General features: G+C 38.5%; 1 protein-coding gene across 1 annotated transcript in view; it reads left to right on the forward strand.

Annotated features, from left to right (window-relative positions):
• Positions 1 to 23,848, forward strand: part of TRHDE (thyrotropin releasing hormone degrading enzyme) — a 211,055-nt gene that overhangs the window by 144,371 nt on the left and 42,836 nt on the right. Inside the window, exons 10-12 of the mRNA XM_069857490.1 lie at positions 12,460 to 12,548; positions 21,365 to 21,498; positions 21,596 to 21,651. Of these exons, the coding sequence (XP_069713591.1) occupies positions 12,460 to 12,548; positions 21,365 to 21,498; positions 21,596 to 21,651 (279 nt within the window). The remainder of the gene's footprint in view (positions 1 to 12,459; positions 12,549 to 21,364; positions 21,499 to 21,595; positions 21,652 to 23,848) is intronic.

Consider the following 23,848-nt stretch of genomic DNA (forward strand, 5'->3'; position numbering starts at 1 on the left):
TGTGAACACAGTCAGGTGTTAATTTAACCAGGTTTTCTACTGGTCAAGCAGGGACTTGAAAATACTTGGTTTTTGCAGAAGAGTGAGAAAGTGTGGAGAGCTCCTTTTTACAGGTACACTGGTGTTTACTAGAGGACAGCTCTATGACACCAATAGATTTTATCATTCAGTGTGCATAAGGACAGTCCTTAACCCCAGCAGCCTGCGAGAGGACAATGCTGTGCAGAGTGCTGCTCCTCTAAAGAAGCAGGCAGAAGAGCTGCTTCTGTGAGTGACCTGGAGGAAGCCTGGGGCCCATGTGGGAGAAGTGCCTTTACTGTTGGATGCTGTGTGCCAGCCCAATACTTGAGCTGCGCACTAGCTGCAGCAATATTTTTTTTTTGCTGTAGAAGCCATTGGAGAGTATCCAGTTTTTTCTCTTGCCTTTTTATTTTTTAGAGACTCTTCTGATTGTTGCATTGTTATTAAATCAGAATAGGAAATGGTCTTAAAATTTGTTCCTGCGCAAATCCGTGCTGATGTCTCTTCAGCATAGTTTTGCCTCTAGAAAAGATCTCAGAGATGCCATTGTACTTTAACACTTTATTTCCAAAACCATTTCATAGCTTCTATTTGTGAGAAATGCTTTTCACTAGGCTCTGATGTGCCGGATATGGGCAACCTTCAGTGTTAAAATTTGCACAATGCTAAACAAGATAGAATTGATGTTTTGTGTCACTGCTTCCTGAGCGGTGGCAGCACTAGTATCCTGACAGAAGTTAGGCTGATGGAGAAAGCTGCTGCTGTATTTTTTTATCACTTCAGACTGAGTCACTTTCGTCATCTTATTTGCTAATACTAACTCTCAGGAATTGCTAGATACTGAAACTAGTTAATTAACTCACATTAATTAAATCAATTTCATGTTGAGGGAAAGAGTGTGTACTCGAGGGCAGCACTGTGTTAGAATTCAGAGTGAGGTGGAGAGATGAAGAGGAGAACCAGCAGCTGTCATGGTAAAGATCTGACTAACACAAGGTGGGGCAAAGGGAATGCTGTGTGGCAGGTTGCAGATGTGAGTGGAGGCTGGGAGCGTTAAAGTTGTGTAGCTAGAATAAATGTGGAGAACCAGGGAAATGGAGAAGGTAGTTAAGATGGGAAGTTCAGTGAAGCGTGGAGTGAGTTGGGGAAAGCTCAAACAGCATTTGGCAGAAACGGGGATAGTGAGAGGGATGAAGGTGGATAAATGTCATATTTTGTTGGCTTTGTAAAAATCAGAAGTGTGGATTCCCCATTGTAGATCAGAGGGTGAAACTGCTAATGTGTTTCCTTTTTTACTTCTTTTTCATTTTGCTCTCTTAAGTTGCTGATAATGGATTTCTTTTTCCTTTTCTCTGTATGTAAGCCTTCATGCTCAGTAGTAGAATCTCAGATTTTATGGACAAGATACTTTGGTGGGGGACTCGTGGGGAAGTTTACTGAGAAAACGGAAACTACCACACTAATTATATTTTAATCTTGCTCAAACTCAAAATATTCCAAGGAAAAATCAACTGAACATTGGAATACATTGAAAAATACTTGTCACTGTCTCCGACAACATACTGGAGGATTGTAGGCATAGCTAAAATGCTACTCTTATTCCTTCTAGGGAGATCCCTCCTTAGCTCATAGCGCATCTTTCCACTCTCTTCAGAGGAAGTCTCAGTTTTACACTCTGTAGTCAAAAGGAATATGGTCGTGGGAAAAGGACAGCATAGAGAGTAGGTTTGCGTGATCAGCACCGTGTGTGTAATTCTGCAAGAACGTTTTGCGCTGGTGCAAAATGAAAGAGGGAGATTAAGGGCCTTTATGGGAGGGTAAAGAGGCAGCTCTTAGAATAGACACTTAACACTGCTTAAACCCAGCTTTATTCTCTCCATCTGTGACTCAGCACCCAAAATTGCTTGTCACTTTTGAAAGCGAAGCCTTTTGTGTTTCAGTGTAAAAAGGTAATGTTAGGCAGGGAGGAGAAACCATATACTGACAAAAAAAAAGGTAGTATTTGTTCTTTGCCCACAATATTTTTCTAAATTTAGTAAGGTACTCTGCTAGCACTGGCACTGATATGAGTCAATTTTAGAGAGCCCTGTAATATTTATAACCACTTGATATATAATTAATATTGGTATGAAATGTTAAGCTAAAATGACAGAGAACTTTGTAGAAGGTTTAGTAATCAGACAATTATAATCAGATAATTTTATATTTTTATCAGACAATGCAGTTTTTCTTTCTTTTCAGTTTGGGTAATTTAATTAAAAATAACTCAAGTCCTGAAGTGTGTTAATTTTTTTTCCTATATCAACTCTAGGACTTTCTTATTACTAAAAATTATTCCATAGATTCTTGTAAAATCCAGGAAGAATTAGGACTATAACAGAGCACAGGAAAACCACAAAATCCACATCCACAATAGATTGCTCTCAAATAATATTAATAAATTATTAAAAATATATATTATAAATATTTTTCCCTCCATATCTTTGAGTTTAGATCCTTTTACAGAAAATCCCAATCTGTGATCTGTAAACAGTTGCGCTTGGAAGCAACCACCAACCCTTATTTTAAAATGTAACACTATGATTGCCTTTTTAAATGAGTTTCTAAGTGAAAGCATACATAGTAGACAAATTTATAAAAAAAAGCTGTATTGAGGCAGAGCTGGAAATAAAGAGGATTACCGTTAGAAGCAAGTCATCTCAGAAGTACTAGCATCTTTAAAGACTAGAATATAAGCTTCCTAGTCACCCTCTCATGCAATTCTAAATATTTCTCTCAACTTTGAAGATTATCTATAGTTTCCTCCATGTATTCCGCTAAGTATAATTTGTATGCAAAATTATAATAGGTGCACAATTCCAAATACCTTCCAGATCTCCAAGATGTGTTTCCCTCTGAAATATGTATTCAGTGGATCCAACTATACATCTGATCAGGGCCTTTGAAAACCTCAGACAAAATAGATAAATCTTAGTACTTAAAAGGCAAGACTGCTCTACGTATTGACTTCTGCTATCTGTGAGGCATCTGTTAAAGTTCACTTCTATTAAAAACTTGCAATAGTCTTAAAAAACTGACATCTCAGGTGTGGGACTCATTCAGATCCATCAGATGGTCAAGCCATTCTCTGCCTGGTAGCACCTGTCAAGAGTTGACCCCACTGGGTAATTTTGGTCAGTAGATAACTGACCAGAAAGTTGAATTCCTCCATAGGTGAGACATTAGTGAAAAAGGAGAAGCTGATACAAAAAGCTCAGTTAGGTTTTGACACTGTAGGGTATAGATGGTAACACGAAGAATATTAATTTCTGAGTAATATTTTTCTCAGCTGCAGTTTTCATGTTACATCGCAGTCTGACTCCATTATATCTGGAATTGTGTATGAAAAATTGCAGTCAGTTACAGTATTGTATTGTAGTCAGTTACAACCCCCTAAAGACTATGCTGGAACACTGTCTTTAATTCATAGAGTCCACCAGATTCCAAACATTTACCATGCTTTTTTTAATAGGGCTGAAAATGCCTCTACCCAGTATACTCCAGGATTATCTTGGAGTGAACGCTTCCACAATCTTTTTCTTGCATTAATAATGTCCCATTTTTTTTTTGCTTTAGCTTACTTTTTTCTTGTTGGCCATTCTGTTAGTCTTGTGTGAGGGCAGAACACCTAGAACCCCAGGACCCCAACCTTAGGCCAGTGAATATGCTCCAGGCTGTTCTTATTTGGTCTGAGTTACATAAATTTGTTCGCTTTTCATCTTGGATTTGTCTTTGATACAAAATTAGTGCAATTTTCCCATCCTGCCTGCCATCTTCCTTGCTGACAGGGTACAAGGAATCCCTTGACACCCTGGCACAGTGTAGGAGGTGTAATACTTGTGAGAGTGGGAATGACATCTTCTTCTGTTGTGTTGTGCCTCTGGGCACAGCCTACAGTTACTTTACTGGCACATATTAAATCTAGTGAAATCTCTGTGTTCTTCAGTCTTCTGAGAATGATATTCACAACATGAATATATTGTCAGCTCCTTATCCATTAAACAGAACTAACACTGTAGAATCACACTTAATAAAACTATGTGATTTCCTGTGGTATTCACATGAGCTTCCCCTGGAACCTGAAATTCTGTTTACTGAATGAGATTCTATACTGTCTAATAATCTGGGAAAATCTCCATAATGCTTTTAAATCACTTTCCCAATACGATCTCTCTAGAATGTGTGGCTTACAAAACTTTACCTTGGTACTACTGAGTTCTGCTTCATGTATAATTTTTTCTGTTGTAGAAAGCTCTGCAGCTGTTGTGCTGTTCAACAACTTTCACTTGTTTCCCACTCACCACCTTACTTGGCCTCTCAGACTAGGAATAAATGCTTCCAGCTATCATGGTAACAAGGCTTGTAATTTCATAGATTAGTTGAATGTAGTTCCAGGTTTTTTTGTTAACAATTTTTCTTTGAACATCCAACTATGGTAATATTCAAAATTCACTGAAAGCAAAGGCTGTCTTTTGCCTTGATAACAGAAATTGCAGTTGTTTTGGCAAGGAGAAGAAATGAGGTATCTCTACGCTCTTCCTGCTATACTGAGTTAATGTCCAGAATTCACACTATCCTATAGTTAGTTCAAACTATAAACTTTCTTATCCCTTTATTTTACAATAGGCTTTAAAGCTATTAGTCAGAAACTTTTGCAGTTGTGCAGCTAAATGCTTCTTTTACCGTTCCATATTTGTATAAGTCTGTGCAGATCAGCCAAGTATGCAACTAAAGTAAAAATACAAATCTTAAGTTCTTAAGTTTTCATTTCATTCTGTAAGACATATTTGCTTTTCAAAAGTTCACGTTTTCTAATTACTTTGCTTTTATGTTCTTTTGTCTCTGGAATCCCAGCAACGTGAATTCATGCTCATAGCAAGGTATTCCCTTGATAAGAAATGCCCCTGTCAGCATTCTAACCTAATTAAGGATGCATCACTGATGGCAAGGGCCACACCGAGAAGGTGTCTTCTCAAACTCAGCACTGCTCCCACAAGAATGTATCTCTAGTACATGAAATTTCATCATTGTCTGTCTGGAGAGCTGAGAATGGGAAACTCCAAGGAGTCCTTGATCACTCTTTCTCACCTTCAGCAACTCCCGATGTCCCAGTGTTTAGTAAGGAGACCAAGTTGGCATTTTGGTTATTAAGTTCTGGTGGTTAAGACAAGGAGCTACGTGTCTTAAGCAGTCAGTTTTACTTCTGGATTTTCCTTTTATTCTTTTTGCTCTTAAATTATTTTTATGCCTCACTTTATCGCTGTGTTAAATAGCTTTAATCATATCCTTCAGTGATATGAAGTCTCAGATTGTTATGTTCTCAAAATACTTTACAAAGACTAGTAAGTGTTACAGATGAGCAAGAAGCGGATTCCCATCCCACAGAAATTTTCAACATATCAAAACATTTCCCTGTACTGAATAAGGACAAAAATCTAAGCAAAAATTGAAGAAAAATGGCTTTAGAACATTCATTTCAATTTTGTAATTTCAGTACCTTACATTTAGGTTTCACTCATTTTAACTTCTCCCTTCAATTAACTTGTATTTCCAGCTGAAATTCATTTTGAATCAGCAAACTGGAAGTTTTTATTTAAGCAGTAGTTATAAGATGTTTCAGCCATTCCTGTTTTAAGTACAGTACTTGAAAATTTGTGATGAAGCCTTCTCTTTCTTAAAGGCAGCTTGGTTTTGAAAATTTGCCTATTTAAGTTAGAAATGAAAAAGTTTCCTTGGGAAACACAAAAACGTTTCCTTGACTAACTGTGAAAGCTAACGTTGTCAGCATCAAGTGGATGGAGAGGCCATTTAGTTCCTTGCAGAGGTGGCTGGTGCCATTGGAAAAGACCTCAGGTATCGTACTTGACCTTGTGCTGCCACTATACAGCATCTGTAGGTGCTATGCCGTATCTTACAGCCCATGGCAGCTAATTTGACACTGCCTTGCACGGCTGAATTTAGGCCGGAGAAACTGAGTCACAGAAGAGTGATGCTTGAGATTTCACCAGTGCTGGGTGATGAGTACATGATTTCTAGTTTTCTTGCCTGGAGTCATTTAGACAACTCGCAATTTCATTTCTCAGCCCACCAGGCTGTTTGAAGGTACATACTGCTTTGGGTGTTCAGCTTTTCTGAAATTAGTTTTGTAGATGCTTTGCAGTGAGAGGGATTAGGAATAAAAGCAAGTGGCAAATAATTTGCCGCATTTGACTTGATTGACTTAGTGTGATGCTGCTGAAAGTACAGCCTCTGTATCCTCCTCTGATCTTGTGTTTTGTGCTGTTTGCATATTTGAGCAAAGGGCTGTATCTCCTAAAGTCTCTTCCCATCCAAATCACTCTATGATTTAAGTTAATGATTGTCACTACACTTTATAAGAATTATGCTTGTTATATCATTTAATTTGCTTTTGTGCATAGCGTTTTAATTTTGTCCCTTATTCTTCTTTTGTTACATGTACTAAAAAATAGTAATTTTTTTTCTAAAGTCTGTACACTTTTCTGGTCTTCTACATTGTCATGGTTCTCCTTTGATTTCCTGGCTAAGTATATAATCAAAGACTATTAATAGTCATCCTCTATATCTAGATATATCTAGGTTCTTGTAATTTTAACTGTTCTGTATGCATTTTTGGTGGTCCATCTTCCTCAGTAAAGATTCCTAAAGAAAATAATCTGTCATTGGATAAGAGGGAGATAGTAGTTAAGAAATATAAATAAAAAGTGGGAAATGAAATAGTTGAATTTCTGAGTGGACAGTGATTCTTGAGAAATCCGTACTGAAGTTTTTCCTATTCAGTCATGTGATTAAGGGCATGGAAGAGAGAGGTGACAAAGTTTGCTAGTTTTGTGGGGGTAGTAAAAACAAATGTTAATTACTAAGATTACAGAAATATTTCTCAGTGCTGGTTGGCATGGTGATAAAATGACTGATGAAGGTTAATGTTGATAATGAGGTGATACATGTGGAGAAAACATTCCTAACTTAGATGCTCAGTGGTGGGTTCTGAAGAAAGTGTTCTCTCTCAGGGAGGAGAACATGGAGTTGTGGTGGATAATTTGCTGTAAACATCAGCTCAGTGATCAGATGCAGTCAGGCAAGTAAATAGAACAGTAGGGATTGGTAGGATAGGAGCATTAAAAAAAGTGTACAGAGTGTAGAAGAGAAAAAGTAGACATGCCTTCAAAGTACTGTGGGCAGGCCTGTCTTTCTGACCTGGAAAAGATTATAATGGATAGAAAAAGTATAGAAGTGAACAATAAGAAGGATTGAGTATTGTTTCTCTGTGAAGAACAGCAGGGTAGCTTAGGAGTCTTTAACCCAGAGGTCTGCAAGAGCAGAAGGATATAGAGAGGGATGTGGAATTACATGAAGCAATTACATTATTTGTATACTCTTTGTAATGCAGCCAAGGATAATAAGCTTCTGAATATTGAGCAGATATCTTCATTGTTCTGTGAGTAATGACTAGGAATAGCTGAACCTTTGTTTAGTTTTGAATACAGGGGAGAAAGGAGAAATGTCACTGGAAGAATATGGTGTTCACTGCTGGCAGTGGGTGGAACATTCTGGTTACTGGGAAGATTAATCTTGAAAATGCATGGGTTTATATTCAGTAAAAATGTTCATTAATGTGAAAAAATGCTTGAAGATGTGTGCAAAATCTGAAACTCCAGGAACCTAGCCTTTTCTTCTTTAATGACATGAGATCTTTGTTTTGTCAGCAGAAGAAATAAATCACTGCCCTTTTTTGGCTTTGCATAGCTCTTTACAAAGAGGCCAACTAATTCTTTCGTTGAAAATCCAATGTTATTACAACATTATTGTTCATCAGAGGTAGACTTGTGAGGCATCATGTTTGCTTAATCCTTTATGATCTCACAATTTGCCCATGAAGGGATCTCAATTCTTGTTTGTTGGAAGTCGAGGGGTAAGGAAGTACTCATCACAAATGTGACCATATTCTGGGTGAGACAAAGTACACTAATACTGGCTACGTAGTCATTATATAATGGGCAAGATGAAAAAAATCTGTATTATCCAAGCAGAGAATAATTAGCAAGCTTCTAGTATTGCACGTACCTTAGTAGATGCAGGATTGTATTACTTTATAAAACAAGTGCCTTTGATTATTCTTTAAGCTGAACAGAGTTTCTAACACACTTCCATGTTATGCATTGGGGCAGTGCTACCAAAAAAACCAAGCAAAACCTGCACCGATGCATTCCCTTTAATTAAGCATGTATTCTGGTCGATGTAAATTGAACTATTTCACATTATCAGTTGCTCACGTGTAAATTAACAGTAGAAGGCTTATCATAGAATCACAGAAAGATTTGAGTTGAAGGGGACCTTAAAGATCATCCAGTTCAAACCCCCCTGCCTTGGGCAAGGACACCTTCCACTATATCAGCTTTCTCAAACCCTCATCCAACGTGGCCTGGAACACCTCCAGGGATGGGGTATCACTGGGCATCCTGTTCCAATACCTCACCACCCTCACAGTAAAGTATTTCTTCCTAGTATGTAATCTAAATCTCCCCTCTTTCAGCTTAAAGCCAATACCCCTCACCCCATGACTGCACTCCGTGATAAAGAGTCTCTCATTTTTTCCTGTAGGCCCCCTTGTAAGTTCTGGAAGGCTGCTATAAGGTCTTCCCAGAGCTTTCTCTTCTCCAGGCTAAAGATGTCCAACTGTCTCAGCCTATCCTATATTGGAGGTGCTCCAGCCCTCCGATAATCTTAGTGACCCTTCTCTGGACTGGCTGTAATAGATCCTTTCTGTGCTGAGGACTTATATATACTGCCTTTCAACAAGAACCCCCTTCCCTACATCTCTAAAATGATTATAATTGAACAATGTTATGTTCAGCACAGTTTATATTTACCATGTCTGTTCCAATTTCAGATATCTCTCCTCATCATCCTCAGAGGTGGTTTCTTAAATTCCTGAAATAAGCCTTAGTTTCCCTACAATTAAGTGGTCTGCCTTTAGCTCCCTGTTAAGGTGATCAGGTTTGTATCCAGAGGGACATTATATGCAGATCCCTTTGAAGCTCAGCAGCATCTCAGGAAGATTGGACACAGGTTTTATTAGCTCCATTTCCCCCAGGGACTAAGCGTGCTGCCTGAACAGACATCCAATTCCTGCAGACATGTTCTTGAGGGTAGGAGGACCAAATGGGTTGTTTCAAGTCCTTCTGCCCTAGCTACTGGGCCCTCAAGGCTAGAATCTTATTTTTCCTGGAACTAGTTTGTCACAGCAGGCAGCAGATGGCCAGGTGGAACAGGATGGGGTTTTTTCCCTCTTCAAATAAATACAGAGAGCACACTGGTGTAGCTCCCAGTGTATAAAGAATAAATAAAAGATGTGCACTACTCCCACGCAAGGCGGGGAGAAAGCAGGCAACTGGGCACCTTGTGGGTTTTTTTTTAATTTTATTTTATTATAGAAGAGTGCAATAGAAAAGTGCAAACCCACTTTGCTTCTTCCTCGTCACACTTGGAGAGCACAGTCCTTACAGGTCACTCAGAGGTGGTATGTGGGATAAGTCACCTGAACAAAAATTCTTGAAAAGTGAGTCAGATACATCTCCCTCACATATATATGTATTAAAGTTAGCCACATCTTCAACAGTGGCAGAAGTTTCATTGAGAATAAAAGGACTGGAAGGAGAAAGTAGATAAACATACAGAGAACAGAAGCAGTAAAGTAGGAAAAATGGTTTTCTGGAGATGTCTGTTAAAAGGAAATCTGTGGTTCATCTGGTAAACCAATAACCAAGAGGATGAGTTTTGGAATTTCTAGAGAGTACTGAAAACATCAGGAAGTCTGTCATATTGGGGAAATAAAAGTTAAATCTACCAGTACTAATCTTCCTGACTAAATCCACATGTTTTCTGAAGACTGGTAGATGGTGTGACTCATCCACAGCTAAATCACCTGTCAGAGAAGGATCTGTCCTTATTTCAATAGGATTTGCCTTCATTACAGATAACATAAAATAATAATGTAAGGTAATATAAAATTCTTCTCTGTATATATATTGGAATGTATGGAATAACTTTCTATGAAGTTCCTTCTCAAAATAGCGGGTGTCCATGCATATGTTCATGCACGAATATTTGTGTATGTGTGTATATGTGTGTTTAAGTCAGCTTCATAGGCAGCTCTCAGTATCTTTTATTTTGCAGTTTAACGTCTTCAGTAGGAATTGATCTCAAGAGTCATAAAAATACCATGCAAATGCAGTTCTTTCATTTTATTCATGTACCGAAGTTCCCATTCTTTCAAATAACATACAAGCTTTGTGCTTAATTTTGCCTTATTTTTCTCTGTCAGTTTGCCAGCTTCTTTTTCATTCTGGAGAGCCCTGTGTATTTAGAACTGGGTGTGTTTTTAAAGGTGATACATTTCCTAAGAGGTTTTAGGACAGACTCGAAAACACTGATGGGTATCTGGTAAGACGTAAGGTTTTTAAGAGAGTATTGAATATTCTCTGGTGCATCACTTCATAGCATCTCCTGACTGCCCTCACCTGTTGAAGCCAGAAGTTATTTCTGCTGTAGCAGGACATGTTTTCACCTCATTACTCCAGTTCACTGTCCAGAATATTAATTATAAAGATAACTTTGTGTGAAGACCCTAGACTGAGAACTGGAGAAACTAATGCACCAGCTGACATCCTTTTCTGCTGGCTGTGCTACAGAGGGGTAACATAAAGCACAAGAAGGGGGTAGATTGATAAAGGCAGTAGCATCTTCAAATGCCACAGCTTAGTTATCCAAAAAGTGCCTTCTAGGCCATGTGCTCATGTAGAGTGCGTCTTTGTTGCATGAGCAGATCTAATGGTTTTCCCCATGCATCATCATACCAACATTCAGAGAACCTCAAATCACACGGGACCTTTTTTCATCTCCCGTATGGCAGTAAATGCCATGTTTTATTTCTGGTGTCACTCATAGCTTTTTCAGCTATACTGTTTTCCAAATATCTCCTGCTCTCATCTGAAGCACTGTTGTATGTACAAGTGTTTCCCAGCACGTGCAGTTCTGTTTTGAGTACTGCAAACCCTCGTGTGTGCTGGGGGGCTCTCCAATGATGGCAGCTATGAAGTGTGGAAGCAGAGCTGGCAGGGTAGGGGTCCCTCCCTCCCCCAGTCCCCAAGTGAGGCCAGCAAGGCAGTCCTTGCAAGGCAACCCTTGCAAGCCAGCATATATCGACTGCAGTTGTGGCACATTAGGGTGGTGTTAGTAGTTCAGTGGGGCTGGCTTCTGGGTAAGTGGAAAGAAGCAAACCTAATTCTTTTTAGTATTATTGACCACTTTTGCAGTGCTGTGTGCTAGCAGGGGAGAACCTTATGCAGATGTAAGAAATTGACCATGCTCACCCTTGCACTGTTTTAATGCAGTCTAAAAAGTTATACTTAGTTGTTACCTAAGTGGTAGCATACAGTGATATCCAAGTTGGGACCATGGTCCTGTTATGCTGCCTTACTTAAATCCACACATGCTCTCTAAAGTACCACCTGTAACATGACTGAGTGCTTCCCCTTGACTGGTGTACAAAGTGGCATGGCAGCCCTGTGAGGGAAATATCTGTTCTTTCACTGGTTGATGAAATGATACTTTTGAGAGTTCAGGAGTAGAGGTGATAATGAAGAAACACAGGAGTTAATGATTTCCATCTCTTCCTCAAAAGATTGATTTCATACAGGCAATTTGATTGTTGAGATAAAGATGTTATATACAAGTCTTAGATAAATTAAAATATTTATTCCAAATGAGAAAGAATTTGTGATACCCTGTAAGGAACCTAGGGTCTGATTATACCAGCGTATCTCCAAATCCACGTGTCATGTTTTGTTCAGTTTGCATACATGTAAGTGATAATAAATGGTATGAAGAATTGGAAGTACATCCCATCCATTTTTTTTTTATAAACCAATGTCTATAATAGCCCATCATAGCTTTATAAGAAGTTTCTAGAAGAGTATACTGGTTTTAATCTTTGGAGTCCCAATAAACCAAAGCACGATTTACTTGGAGGTTCTCTTTTTCTAAGTATATGAAAAAAAGTAGTGTTCATTCTATGGGAAATAATTATTTCCTCTTTTGTGAAAAAATTTGTTAAATTAGGAAAGCCTTTAAAAAAATCCTCATAAGATAATAGTGTTTGAAAGTGTAAACTATAATTTAGGGCTTTCTAGGATGAATGACTTTTTCATTGTTTTACTGCGAATAGCAAATGAATTTCAAAATCAAAGTAATATGTTAGAATCCACATCTTTACACTGCTACTGAAATTGTGTTTTGATTTCTTTGACATGATCCCTGATTGCTGTGAGAAGAATCAGTTCACTATTTTTGTTCTTAGATTCCCCCTCCTTTGTCTTGCAGCTACTTGTGGCAGATTCCATTAACAATTGCAGTAGGAAATACGAGCCACATCTCATCAGAGGCAATTATATGGGTGTCTAACAAATCAGGTAAAAATAAACTTTCCTCCCAGTGGAATCTCTTAAAGCATACTTGTGTTTTCCTCAACTGTTTCTTTGAAATTGATTCTAGATAATTGTTTAGTTGCTCTGACCCAGTTTGAGCTACTTGAATTACAAAAAAAGGAGAGTTGGGAAGGGAGGGAGGAGGAATGAAGGATGAGCAACAAGCAAGATTTATTATCATTATTGCAAAAGTTAGATAATATAATGAAAAGGTTTTACATAGAAATGTATACCAAAGAGCTAAATATTTTGTATTTAGGAACACATATCAAATCATTGGTGAGTGCAATTCACTTTATTGATTGATGAAAGTTAAATGTAATATTTTTACAGTAAAGCATCTGATGAATATGACTTAGTAAATGCAAAGTATTTAGAATTCTGGCATTTTTAGCTTGGATCCATAGTCTGAGCCATGACTAAGAAATGTTTACTGTCATTTAAAAGTTTCCTTATTGATCTATCGAAGTATTTCTTCTCTCTAGTAGATAACCAGATGCTAGACCTCAAAAATGCATTATTCTGCTTACTACTAATTTTCTCTCTCTTCAGCTCCTACATGATCATAATAGTTATTGTCTTGAGGACACCTAGGGTTAGATACCAGTAGCTTTATATCATCTACAAAAGGAGTCTCACGGTAGAAATATCAAGAAATATTTCTGTATTTCCTTAGTTACATCAACTAATAGTTTTGTACCGGAATTGAAGAGAATGAGGGAAGAAATGTGGGGACTTGAATAGAACGATTATATGGAAGGCAAAAGAAGGATCCATGCATACCCTTGACAGATGGGCTATAGGAGAACTGACCTCTTCTTGTAAAATTAGAAGGGTATAGAGATTTCCATCTGATAGAAGTATAACTGGAGAGAGGAAAGTGTCAAACCTGTGTGAGCCTGTGTTTTTTCCTTTTTTCTCTTTTGTAAGTCACAAAAAAAAAAATAATAGTTACGTAGAGCTTAGCAGCCAGCAGGACTAGAAATGAATGGTGCACGATCAGTGGAAGTCTAAGTATCCCAGCTTTCTAGTGGCATGAGGTATGTGTTTCTTTGCCCTGATCCGTTGCAGCCTACCAGAACGTAGCATGTGTTACACCGCTCCCATGACATAATGATCTAGAAATGTTCTGGGAATCAGGGCACTTTTCATACCTGTATAGTCAGAGTACACAGGTACTGCCTCTTGCAGAAATACACTGTGTTTGCCATGCTTTTTAATATTAACACCTCCAGAACACTTGAAAACCTGTTTGCCCTTTCGCAATATGCCTTAATGACCAGCTCTGCTTTTGTCTGTTAGGGCTTGATTGAACTCTCATTGAAATTAATAGAAAGATTCCCACAGAATTCAAAGAGAATTGGTCATCTCATCTCATCTCAACTCATCTCATCAGGTTGTACATGCACACCTACTTCCCTTCACTCCTGCCTTAAAAGTTTAGTATATCACTGTTATCTGCACAGTTGCATCCTCATTGCCTTTTACTTGCAGAGCGCTGTAGAGGAGCAAGTCCATAAAATCAGTACCCACTCTTTTAAGATCTTCTCCTCCTATTGGAATGCCTTCAAGAAATCAAGAAATTAATGATGGCCAGTGTGAGCAATGAGTTTGGGGTAGCTGCTATGTAGAAGTTAAAGAGCAACCTTTCTGAGTCATCAGTTTCCTGTATAGCGAATCAATGCCACTGTGATCTATTGTCATTATCCTTGTCCTTCCTCATTACTTACTCACTCACTCACTTGCCGTGCCTCATTAAAATTGAGACTGTAAACTTATGACTACAGCAAGAATGTCCTCTTGCTTCTACTTCTTGTTGTCTAGCTCAGCTGGAGAATTCCTCAACATAAAAAAATCAGTAAGAATATCCCTGGATGTACTCAATGTATGATTAATTTTATGTGCTATTATGTGTTGGGGCTAGTATAGATTATTTTGTGATAGTCCTGGAAATTTTCTGGAGGTGGAATGTTTGTTTCATGGGGGTGTGGGAGAGATGCTGAGACTGAAAAGGATGGTTACCAGGACTGATTTTTGTGGATGGGAAGGATCCTGAAGACCTTCTGTGATGTAGAGGACACAGTTTCAGTGTTGTCCCAGCAAGTAGTCTGGAAACAGCTCTGCAAGCTGGAGGTGAAACAAGCCACTCCAGAGGATTTTTGGAAGATTTGCAGTGGTCACATTGTTCTTCAAGTGCCTATAATTCCATGCAGATACTCAAATCAAATTTGGAAGTTATGCTGTTCATCAGGATGGTTTCCATTCCTTCTTTGGGAAGGAGCGGGCATTTCCTTCTTGTTGCCTAAACTGCTGTACTAAAGAAACTTCCAGTGTAACCTGAAGAGTGGATAGGAGATAATGGACAGCTGTCCGTTTTCTGTCATGTAATATGGATCAAATACCTAATTCCAGCTGCCAATAATGAAGAGGGTCCAAGTTAATGACTACCATTGTGATATCTTGGCATATCACTTACATTTTGCAATAAAATTAACTTTGTGTGTTATCTGAGAGAAATGAAACCACAGCAGTTTTGGAAGAGCTACATATATTGCCATCAAGAAATATTCCTTTTTTTATGGTCGTTTATACAACAGTTTCCCAGGGGAGTGCCTCCCCTGCCTTGCATTGGAGTTCACCGAGGATCATTGGTTGCTGATGAAAGAGTCTCTTCCTTCATGTACATCCAGAAGGATGAGAGAGAATTACTGATTTTTGCACCCTCTTTGCTACCGTGTCTGTGACCTCATCAAGGTATTGTAGGATGCCAATTGGCACTTTCATGAGTAAGGGATAAGAGGCTGCTGTCCAGTCTTGTGAGAGCCACTGAATGTAGGATGCTTGGGTTGCCACTCTCCACTCATCCTGGCTGTATCTGGTTGCATACCAGATACAGTGAGACGTGCAGATGGCTAATTGTTCAATAGGCTGAGCAGGATTAGTTTGCATAATGTTGATCATCCTAGCTCCTGGCAACAGAGCTCATTCTGTCCACTCTTCACAACACCAAGGTGGAGGGCACACTGGAAATTACAAGTATGTGGTGTTTTTTTGAGATGTAATTCATTGTCCTTTACAGCAAGGACAGTGCCAAGCCTTGGCAACTTGTCTGACAAGTGCATAATCTCCAAGGTGTTTCATATTTGATGTAGCTCTTTACACCTCTTTGTGGAAAGTATATAGATGATGGAAAAAGTATGTGAAAGTTCTTCGTTTTATGTGTGGTTCTGCCAGTCTCTCTTCTCCTTACCCAGAGAATCATAGGATGTATGTAACCATTTTTCTACTCATCTGTTCATATACCAGTCATCAGACGACCCCTTTACTGCCTCAGTTTGTATGGGCATATGAAATAGAGCTGTACCTATTGCTCTCAGAGTGCTGCACAGATTTGTCACCAGCACCTTTCTCCTTATTCACTCCCTATAGCTATGGATAAGGCTGCTCTGCTTCAGGCGAGTGATCCTATTGAACTTCTCACAGAATCACTAGGTTGGAAAAGACCCACTGGATCATCAAGTCCAACCATTCCTATCAATCACTAAACCATGCCCCTCAGCACCTCATCCACCCATCCTTTAAACACCTCAAGGGAAGGTGACTCAACCACCTCCCTGGGCAGCCTGTTCCAGTGACCAGTGACCCTTTCCGTGAAAAACTTTTTCCTGATGTCAACCCTGAACCTCCCCTGGTGGAGCTTGAGGCCATTCCCTCTTGTCCTGTCCCCTGTCGCTTGGGAGAAGAGGCCAGCACCCTGCTCTCCACAACCTCCTTTCAGGTAGTTGTAGAGAGCAATAAGGTCTGCCCTCAGCCTCCTCTTCTCCAGGCTAAACAACCCCAGCTCTCAGCCGCTCCTTGTATATCACTGATCTGTTATATCCCAGGGAAACATTTCTCTGATGGACCTCCATGCGTCTGGTAAAGAGAGTCTCATTCGGACTCCTCTTAGTATCTCCACTGTTTTGCCACGGGGTGGGGGAAAGAAAGTTCAACAGGGCAGTTGCCTTCCAAACAGCAAGGCCAAACTTACTGTGTCATGCCACCCCCTTCTAGATACTATCTACTTTAGCTGCTAGCCCTTGGCAGTCTGATTCTCTTCCATCAAGTGTTTTGTAGAAGACAGCAGCTTCTGAGTTGGGGTTTGTAGGCTACCCACTGGGGAAGAAAGCATTAGTGCAGCATTAGAAAAATACCCTTTCTTTTCCTTTCTGAAACTCAGCTGCTGAGCTTGACCTGTGTTGCTTCCAGACTCCACTCTTGTATCTTTCAAAAGTGGGAGGAAGGAAAGCAATGTGAAGTAAAATATGTAAGTCCTGCGTTACATATTTAACCAGCTGTAGTGAGGAACAGAGATGCAAGACCTGCAATCCTGGCACAATTTTGTCAGGGTGAAGCCAAATCACTCCCTGTATCCTAACAGCTGAGAAAAGATCGTAACAGAAGACTGCTGCTTACACTGTGGATCACCTTAGACATTAGCAGGTCTTTCATAAACAGGACAGGACAAGAGGAAATGGCCTCAAGCTCCGCCGGGGAGGTTTAGGCTGGACATTAGGAAAAAATTTTTCACAGAAAGGGTCATTGGGCACTGGCAGAGGCTGCCCAGGGAGGTGGTTGAGTCACCTTCCCTGGAGGTGTTTAAGGCACGGGTGGATGAGGTGCTGAGGGACATGGTTTAGTGTTTGATAGGAATTGTTGGATTCGATGATCCGGTGTGTCTCTTCCAACCTGATGGTTCTATGATTCTATGATTCTATGATAAAGGAATGTTACTGGATGGAAAGGTAGTCTGAGGTAAGAGTATGTGAGATAAAACATGAGTATATTTACGGATATACTCCGTTTATTGTATTGTTCACTATACCAAAACATTTGTATTGTTTTGTAACAAGGAGCTATACCAACGTGACAAGTGAGATGGAAAAAGTTTTTCTTCTGGTTTGCCTTCTACCCATATGAAAAGTTCTTCCAAAAATATGTGCAGAATTTAGTTAAAGCGAGTATCTTTTCACAAAATATTGTGAATGTGATGAAATTCCTCATGGAACATTGTCAGAAAAAATTCACTTGCTGTTACTGTCATGATGTTTTGCTACTCTTATGCAGTTATTTTTGCAGGAAAATGGAGTCAGTTCTTCCATTAGGGGTTCTACCAATTTTCTAGTATTCTAGTAATTGTGTAAAATTAAAAGTTAACAACTGTAGGTCTGATGGTAGTTGAACTGTGTTTAGCTCATGTTCTTGTCAGCATTGGAGTAGTGCCTTGCAGAGTGGTGCCCTTTGCCCAAGTGTACCTCACAAGGTGCTCATGTTGTGATGCGAAAGAGCAGGCTTCCGTCATTCCTGCTGGTTTTGATGGAGTTGAAGTTGCTTGAAAGCTGGGAGTGCTCAGAGTTTCAAGTTGTGTGCAGTTAGTACCTGGTGGAGGACTGTCTCACGCCTCCAGAGCAGAGAAAATGAGAATCAGAACCTTGCTAATTTTCTTACTTCAGAAAATGTCTCCTATATATGTGTGGCAAAATGAGATGTTTCAGACCAGTGTTATTTTCTGAGGGATCCAGATAAAACATGACCATAGAAAAACCCTTTCTGTTTGAAGATTAAAAAAATTCCCTTTAACCTCAAATACAACTGTATCTATGTATTTTAAGTAGAATTTTAAAAAGTGAACTAAAACCATCAAAGATAGATTTCTTTCCAAATAAAATCTTTGTTCTTGATAAGAAACTCATGGGTGGTTTAATACAGGGTTTAACAATGAATGACTACTTTTTCCCTAACTGTAACGCTTTTAACAGAAAACTAATAAATGTGTTTGTAGTAAGTAGAGAAATTGCCAATTGTATAGAAATTTTCAGTGCTGTAATCACCAAAAAAAAAAAAGAATCTATTTTCTAGGAAGACGTGGGAATTGATAGACTCAAGCATCAAATTCCAGTAAATTATACAGAACTACGTGAAGTACATACATGAGGCAGTTCCTAAAAATAACCTCCTGCTTATATGAGCTGGAAAGGCGTGAAAGACTCCTGTCCTGTATTTCAGTAGAAGGTCAACATGAGTAGCCTTATAACAAAATAATAGTAAGGGTTCCAGTTGGATTTAAACTGACCAAAACAGCAATAATGCCACTGAGCTTTGAAAAGATACTGTTCTCCATTAATATGTGCTGGAGGTGTTGCATAGCTATTACTTTTGAAATAGGTTATTTTGAATTTGTCATATTTGAGTGGCAAGTATCATTCAGTACTCTATCAAAGCATAAATAATTTCCTCACTTTGGAGAAGATAAAATAGTATGTTTATTCAAACAAGAAAATAATGTATGTAGCATTTTTTTGCATCTAATTTTGAAAATTTCCCTTTAATATATTTATTTATCCAGATATTGATTAATGTGTGCTTGTAGCCCCTTTGCTATGCTTTGAGGTATCACAGAGGAACGGGGCTTAACCAGTTGCAGGTAGCTGCTTTCAGCATGCTGGCATTTAAAGGTTAGTTTGCAACAGAAAAGCATGGGCAGAAAGCAGTACTGTGTTCAAGTGGTAGAATTTTCTGCCAGGTGTGATCATCCTGCTCCTGACCCACATGCCATTATGCCCCTGAGAGCCCAGAGAAACTCTAAATGTCAGTGTTTCTCTCAGCGGTCTGTACTAGATATAGAAGTGAGTATTTTTGCTGTTTCTCTTCAGAAACTTACTGGGTGGTTGAGGAGCATAGCTGAGATTGAGGACTGACAGGCTGTATTCATAGCACCACATTGAGTAAACTAAATAGGATACGGTAGATCCGGATTCAAATTTGTTTTCTTCCTGTTTTACAGCAGATATTTCATCCAAATCTGTTCTAAGAAGGGCCCTTTATTACTGTGCTGTAAAATGTTATGATCTTCTACAGTAATGTTTTTCCTTATATAAGATTCAGTGGTTTACACAGGAATCAGGATTCGAGTCTTCTGTAAGTAGGCTGAAGCAACTGTGTAATTCTGACTTCAGGTAAAGTGAATAAAGGATTTAAACAGAGGAGCAACTTCAATGTAGCAGTCTAAGAGAGCTTGCTTAGGACTGAGCTCTATAGCCCAAAGTTTTACAGACCCCTGTGGAAGGAAAGACACCTGGTGTTAAAAAACTTGTTCCAAATCCGATTGCATGGCGAAAGCAGCTTAAGTACTTTGACAGTATGAATGTCTGGGAAACCCATAGAGCTGGAAGACTTAATTCTAATTTTCTCGCTTAGTCCCGTTTCTGCAGGATATATTGGCTCCTAAAGAATGTTCCTACTTGGCGTTTTATCACAGATAGCTAAATGGATGTCATCTTTAACTAAAACCAGGCATCTGTATTTTTTTTCTCAGTTGTTTATATAGAATAATTAAATTGAACTGGTGCAAGTCAGGTAGACAAACTATAAAAGACCAATAACAATTGAATTGAATAGGCAACAATGGAGCTATTCTGGACTTAATATTTCTAAGTAGTGCATTTTTAAGAGATTTTAATGATGTTGGAACTGCCTCGGTGAAAAGAGGACTTTCCTTTTGAGTCCTGTAGCTTTTATCTGAATTTGTGTGCGTAACACAACTCCATGAATTTAAAGTAAAACATAATTAGGTGGTATTAGCATTGGGGTCTTGCTGCTTTTTGTATTTTTTGTGCCTTAAAATGATAGTTATTTGTGTGTTTGCCAGAGATATTTAGTCAAGTGAAAAACATAACTTTTATCTATAGTCCTACTCATCTATTATTTCCTCAGAAATTACTTTTTTATAAGAAAGGCTGAAACAAATCAATTTCTTTAGTAAGTCTAGGTACTAGATAGTATGTATGAATTGTCAAGACCATATTTTTAACTTTTTTTCCCATTCATTATTTTCAGGGAATTTAAGCACAACAAACAATTCCCTGACAGAAATACATTTAAAACAAGTTTTTACTGGTTTGGGTTTTTTTTAAATAATGCATGAGAAAGCTGTTCCTTTTGTCAACAGTGTACAAACTAATTTTATAGCAGAAAAAAATGTTGCTGAATTTTTAGTCAGTTCTGGTTCATGATCAATTTTGTTAGAATAATACTAGAATGAAGACTCCTTCAAGAGGCTAGGGATTTATTGCATGATGATTCTTTCTATATTGAAAGAAGTGTGTGTTAGTTGAGCGTGTTTTTGTTATTGAAATCCCTAGTCCTGCAAATAGTTGTGGACTGCCTGACTGCAAAAATATTAGAATAAATTTAGACTTTCAGCCCCAAAATGGTTACTTAAAAAGAGGGGAAAGAGGAATAAAAGATTAGTTGATATAAGGGTAATCGGTCTTACTCTAAAGGAGAGCCCCTCGGTAGCTAGAAGCTGCACAACCGGAAATACTTTAATTTAAAATCCAGTATTAAAGCTTCATCATACAGAAACATTTAAGAGTTTGGGGTTTTTTAATCACAGGTTTAGTCTTCTCCCTATAGCATGTAACTGAATTATTGGAGGTATGATTGTAGAAAGCTGTTTTAGCATGGCCAGAATCAGGGTAGAAGACTTAAAATGTGCACCTCTCATAGAAGTACTATTTACCAGAAAATAACACCCTCAGAGTTCTGTGTGGATAAAAAGACCCTATTGGAATGTCAGCTGGTGTATGTCTACATCAGAATAAATAGAGGAAATTATTAACCAAACACAATGTTTTTGTTAGTCTTTGAATTCATTTTACTGTCTTCATGGATATTTAAAGCAGGAGAGAATCTAACAGATATGTCTTCAGAGTTTTAAAATTTAAAACAAGTCCCCTTCCCATCTTGTTCTTTGTTTCTAGAACACCACAGAATTCCTGCTTTGGAAGAGGCAAATTGGTTGCTGGGAAACATCAACCAGACTGGCTACTTTAGAGTTAATTATGATATTAGGAATTGGAGGCTGTTAATTAATCAGCTAACAAGGAACCATGAGGTAAGCCCCTCTTTTTATTCCTAAGTCTGCTTTGATAGGTGAACCTTTACTGTTTCATCACCCTAAATGATTTAATATTTGTGCTTGCCCCTCACAGGTTATCTCTGTCAGTAATCGAGCAGGCTTGATCGATGATGCATTCAATTTAGCCAGGTATGTTTTCCTGAAGATAATTTATCCTCATACACATTGCTGCAATAACTCATGCAATCATTAATCCAGCAGTTGAGTGTGTTTTGAAGTTAAATATGTTCTAAACACACTTTAGTTCTTTTCCCCTCTATTTTTTTCGTGTGTTTTGTTTTGGTTTTTCTTTTTTTTTTCTCACTGGCACATAAACATGGTCTGTAGCATATCCAACGCTCTTGATCAATAATTGCCATAGGGTATTTCCAAGTCTGGAGAGGTCTGATCAATTTTGTAGGAAGTTCGATTTAACTGAGGATAAATTTTCTCTTTCCTCTTTCTCTAATGAATGAGGCTTTTTCCTTCTGTTTCTTCTTAATGTGTCATCTCTCCTTTTTTTATAACTGACCCTTGTGCTGTATTTAATTTGTGTTCAAGGCACCTTCAAGATTCAGGATTTTTTTTTTTCCCTGACTTGTACTGTTATATAATTTTCCCAATACCTTTCTTCTCTTGTAATCTGCTAGAACAGACTAATTTTCTGCATGATGTTTTTCATGCAGAATGGAAGATCAGAGTTCTGTTGACCATTTCTGGAATTTATACATTTTGTGGTTTACTGTGTTAGTAATTACATATATAGTGCTGGTTAGGCAATATGTTCTTTACAAACTGAGGTAATGGAAACGTCCTCTTTTTGAAATCAGGACAGCCATTATGTTGGTAATGAAAGAGTATAATGAGAGTAAAGTAGTAGAATGTTTCAAACCTGTTAATTCTGGGATACTTGAGAATATTGCATCAGTAAAACACTGTGATGTCAAAAGCAGTGTGAAAAGAATTCCTGACATCACTGGCTTCTCTGTTTGCTCGTGTATTTATAGCCGTATTTGAGCAGCGGCTTGCAAGAGTTGGCATTACTGAGGTACATTTCACTAAAAATGGTCACTCGAGATGTTTGAGATTCAGCACAGTTTCACACAGAAATTATGGCTCAGTGATGTTCTAGCATCATTGCAGTAAAACACTGTTGTATGCCTTACTAGTTTGTTTCTGCTGCCAGTGCTAGACTGAATATATTGCATAAGCTAGTGATTAGTCCTTACTTAATAGTCTAGAAATGTAGTAGGGAAGGAGGCATCACAGGGAGAGAAAGAGTATCCTTTTGTTTTTTTGCACTGTCCTTCCTTCTTGCCTTGGGACATCTTTCCATTGGCAATAGTAGGGGACTAGGTTATCAGTTCAGACTTCAGTGGACTGTGATTTGTGTACTTTCGGGCTAGTAGAATATTGCTGAGTATTCTGAAATATCTAGGCTATTAGAAGAACTACTAAATATTCAGTAGTGTAACAGTCTGTCAGAGGTTTATTTGGTTTTGGCACTGCAGAGTAGCGTGCTGTTACACAGAAGCAGTGTGGCACTTTCTTTTTTTAACTTGCACTGAACGCAGTCAGATGTGGCTAGACTTCCCGGAAAATCTAGACACTGAAAAAAGCTGATTCTTGTAGGTGAGTGTTTTTTCTTTGGAGTCAGTACTAAACCAGTGCTGACAATATCTTCTTTCATAAAACATAAAGACAGGGTCTTGAGTAAAGGCCCAACATGCATCATCTGGCCAAGTTTTGTCTACCTAAAAACCATCCACAGATTAGATGGGTAGCGCATTTCCCACTTGCTTTCCACAGCAGCTTTGTGGTGATCCTAGATCCTGCTGCCTTTATTTTTTTTTTTTGAGGTAGTTATGGCAGAGCACTGTGGAATCTTTCACAAGATTTCACCTTGCAAAAACTTGATTTTCTTTTGTTGATGGTGAGCTGCAGCAGATTGTTACTGGATTTGCTACTCACGCACCATGGTAAAAAGTAGTTGAGCTAAGTATTTACAGAATATACACATGAGCAGGCATAGATATTACTTATGAGGAAATATTCTTCCAACAGGGCTATGTAGCTAGATTCCTGTTTCCTTAAAATCTCTGCACAGACTCCTGTCAGTATTGTTACCTTCAGTATGTGCCATACGAGCCAGTCTAAGTAGAGGAAAGATCTGCATGTTTGGAACAATAGATTTATGCCCTCTGTTTCAAGAGTAGTGATAATGTATATGGACCTGGCTAAACTTGCCATGTAGGGTATACTTTTTGTTTTACTTTTTTTACTTTATTTCATCTATCAGTTTTCCTATTATAAAAATCAATTATAGTGATGCTGAAGTTAAGTCTTA

Source organism: Phaenicophaeus curvirostris, chromosome 1 (genome assembly GCF_032191515.1).
Source record: "Phaenicophaeus curvirostris isolate KB17595 chromosome 1, BPBGC_Pcur_1.0, whole genome shotgun sequence".
Classification (NCBI taxonomy): domain Eukaryota; kingdom Metazoa; phylum Chordata; class Aves; order Cuculiformes; family Cuculidae; genus Phaenicophaeus; species Phaenicophaeus curvirostris.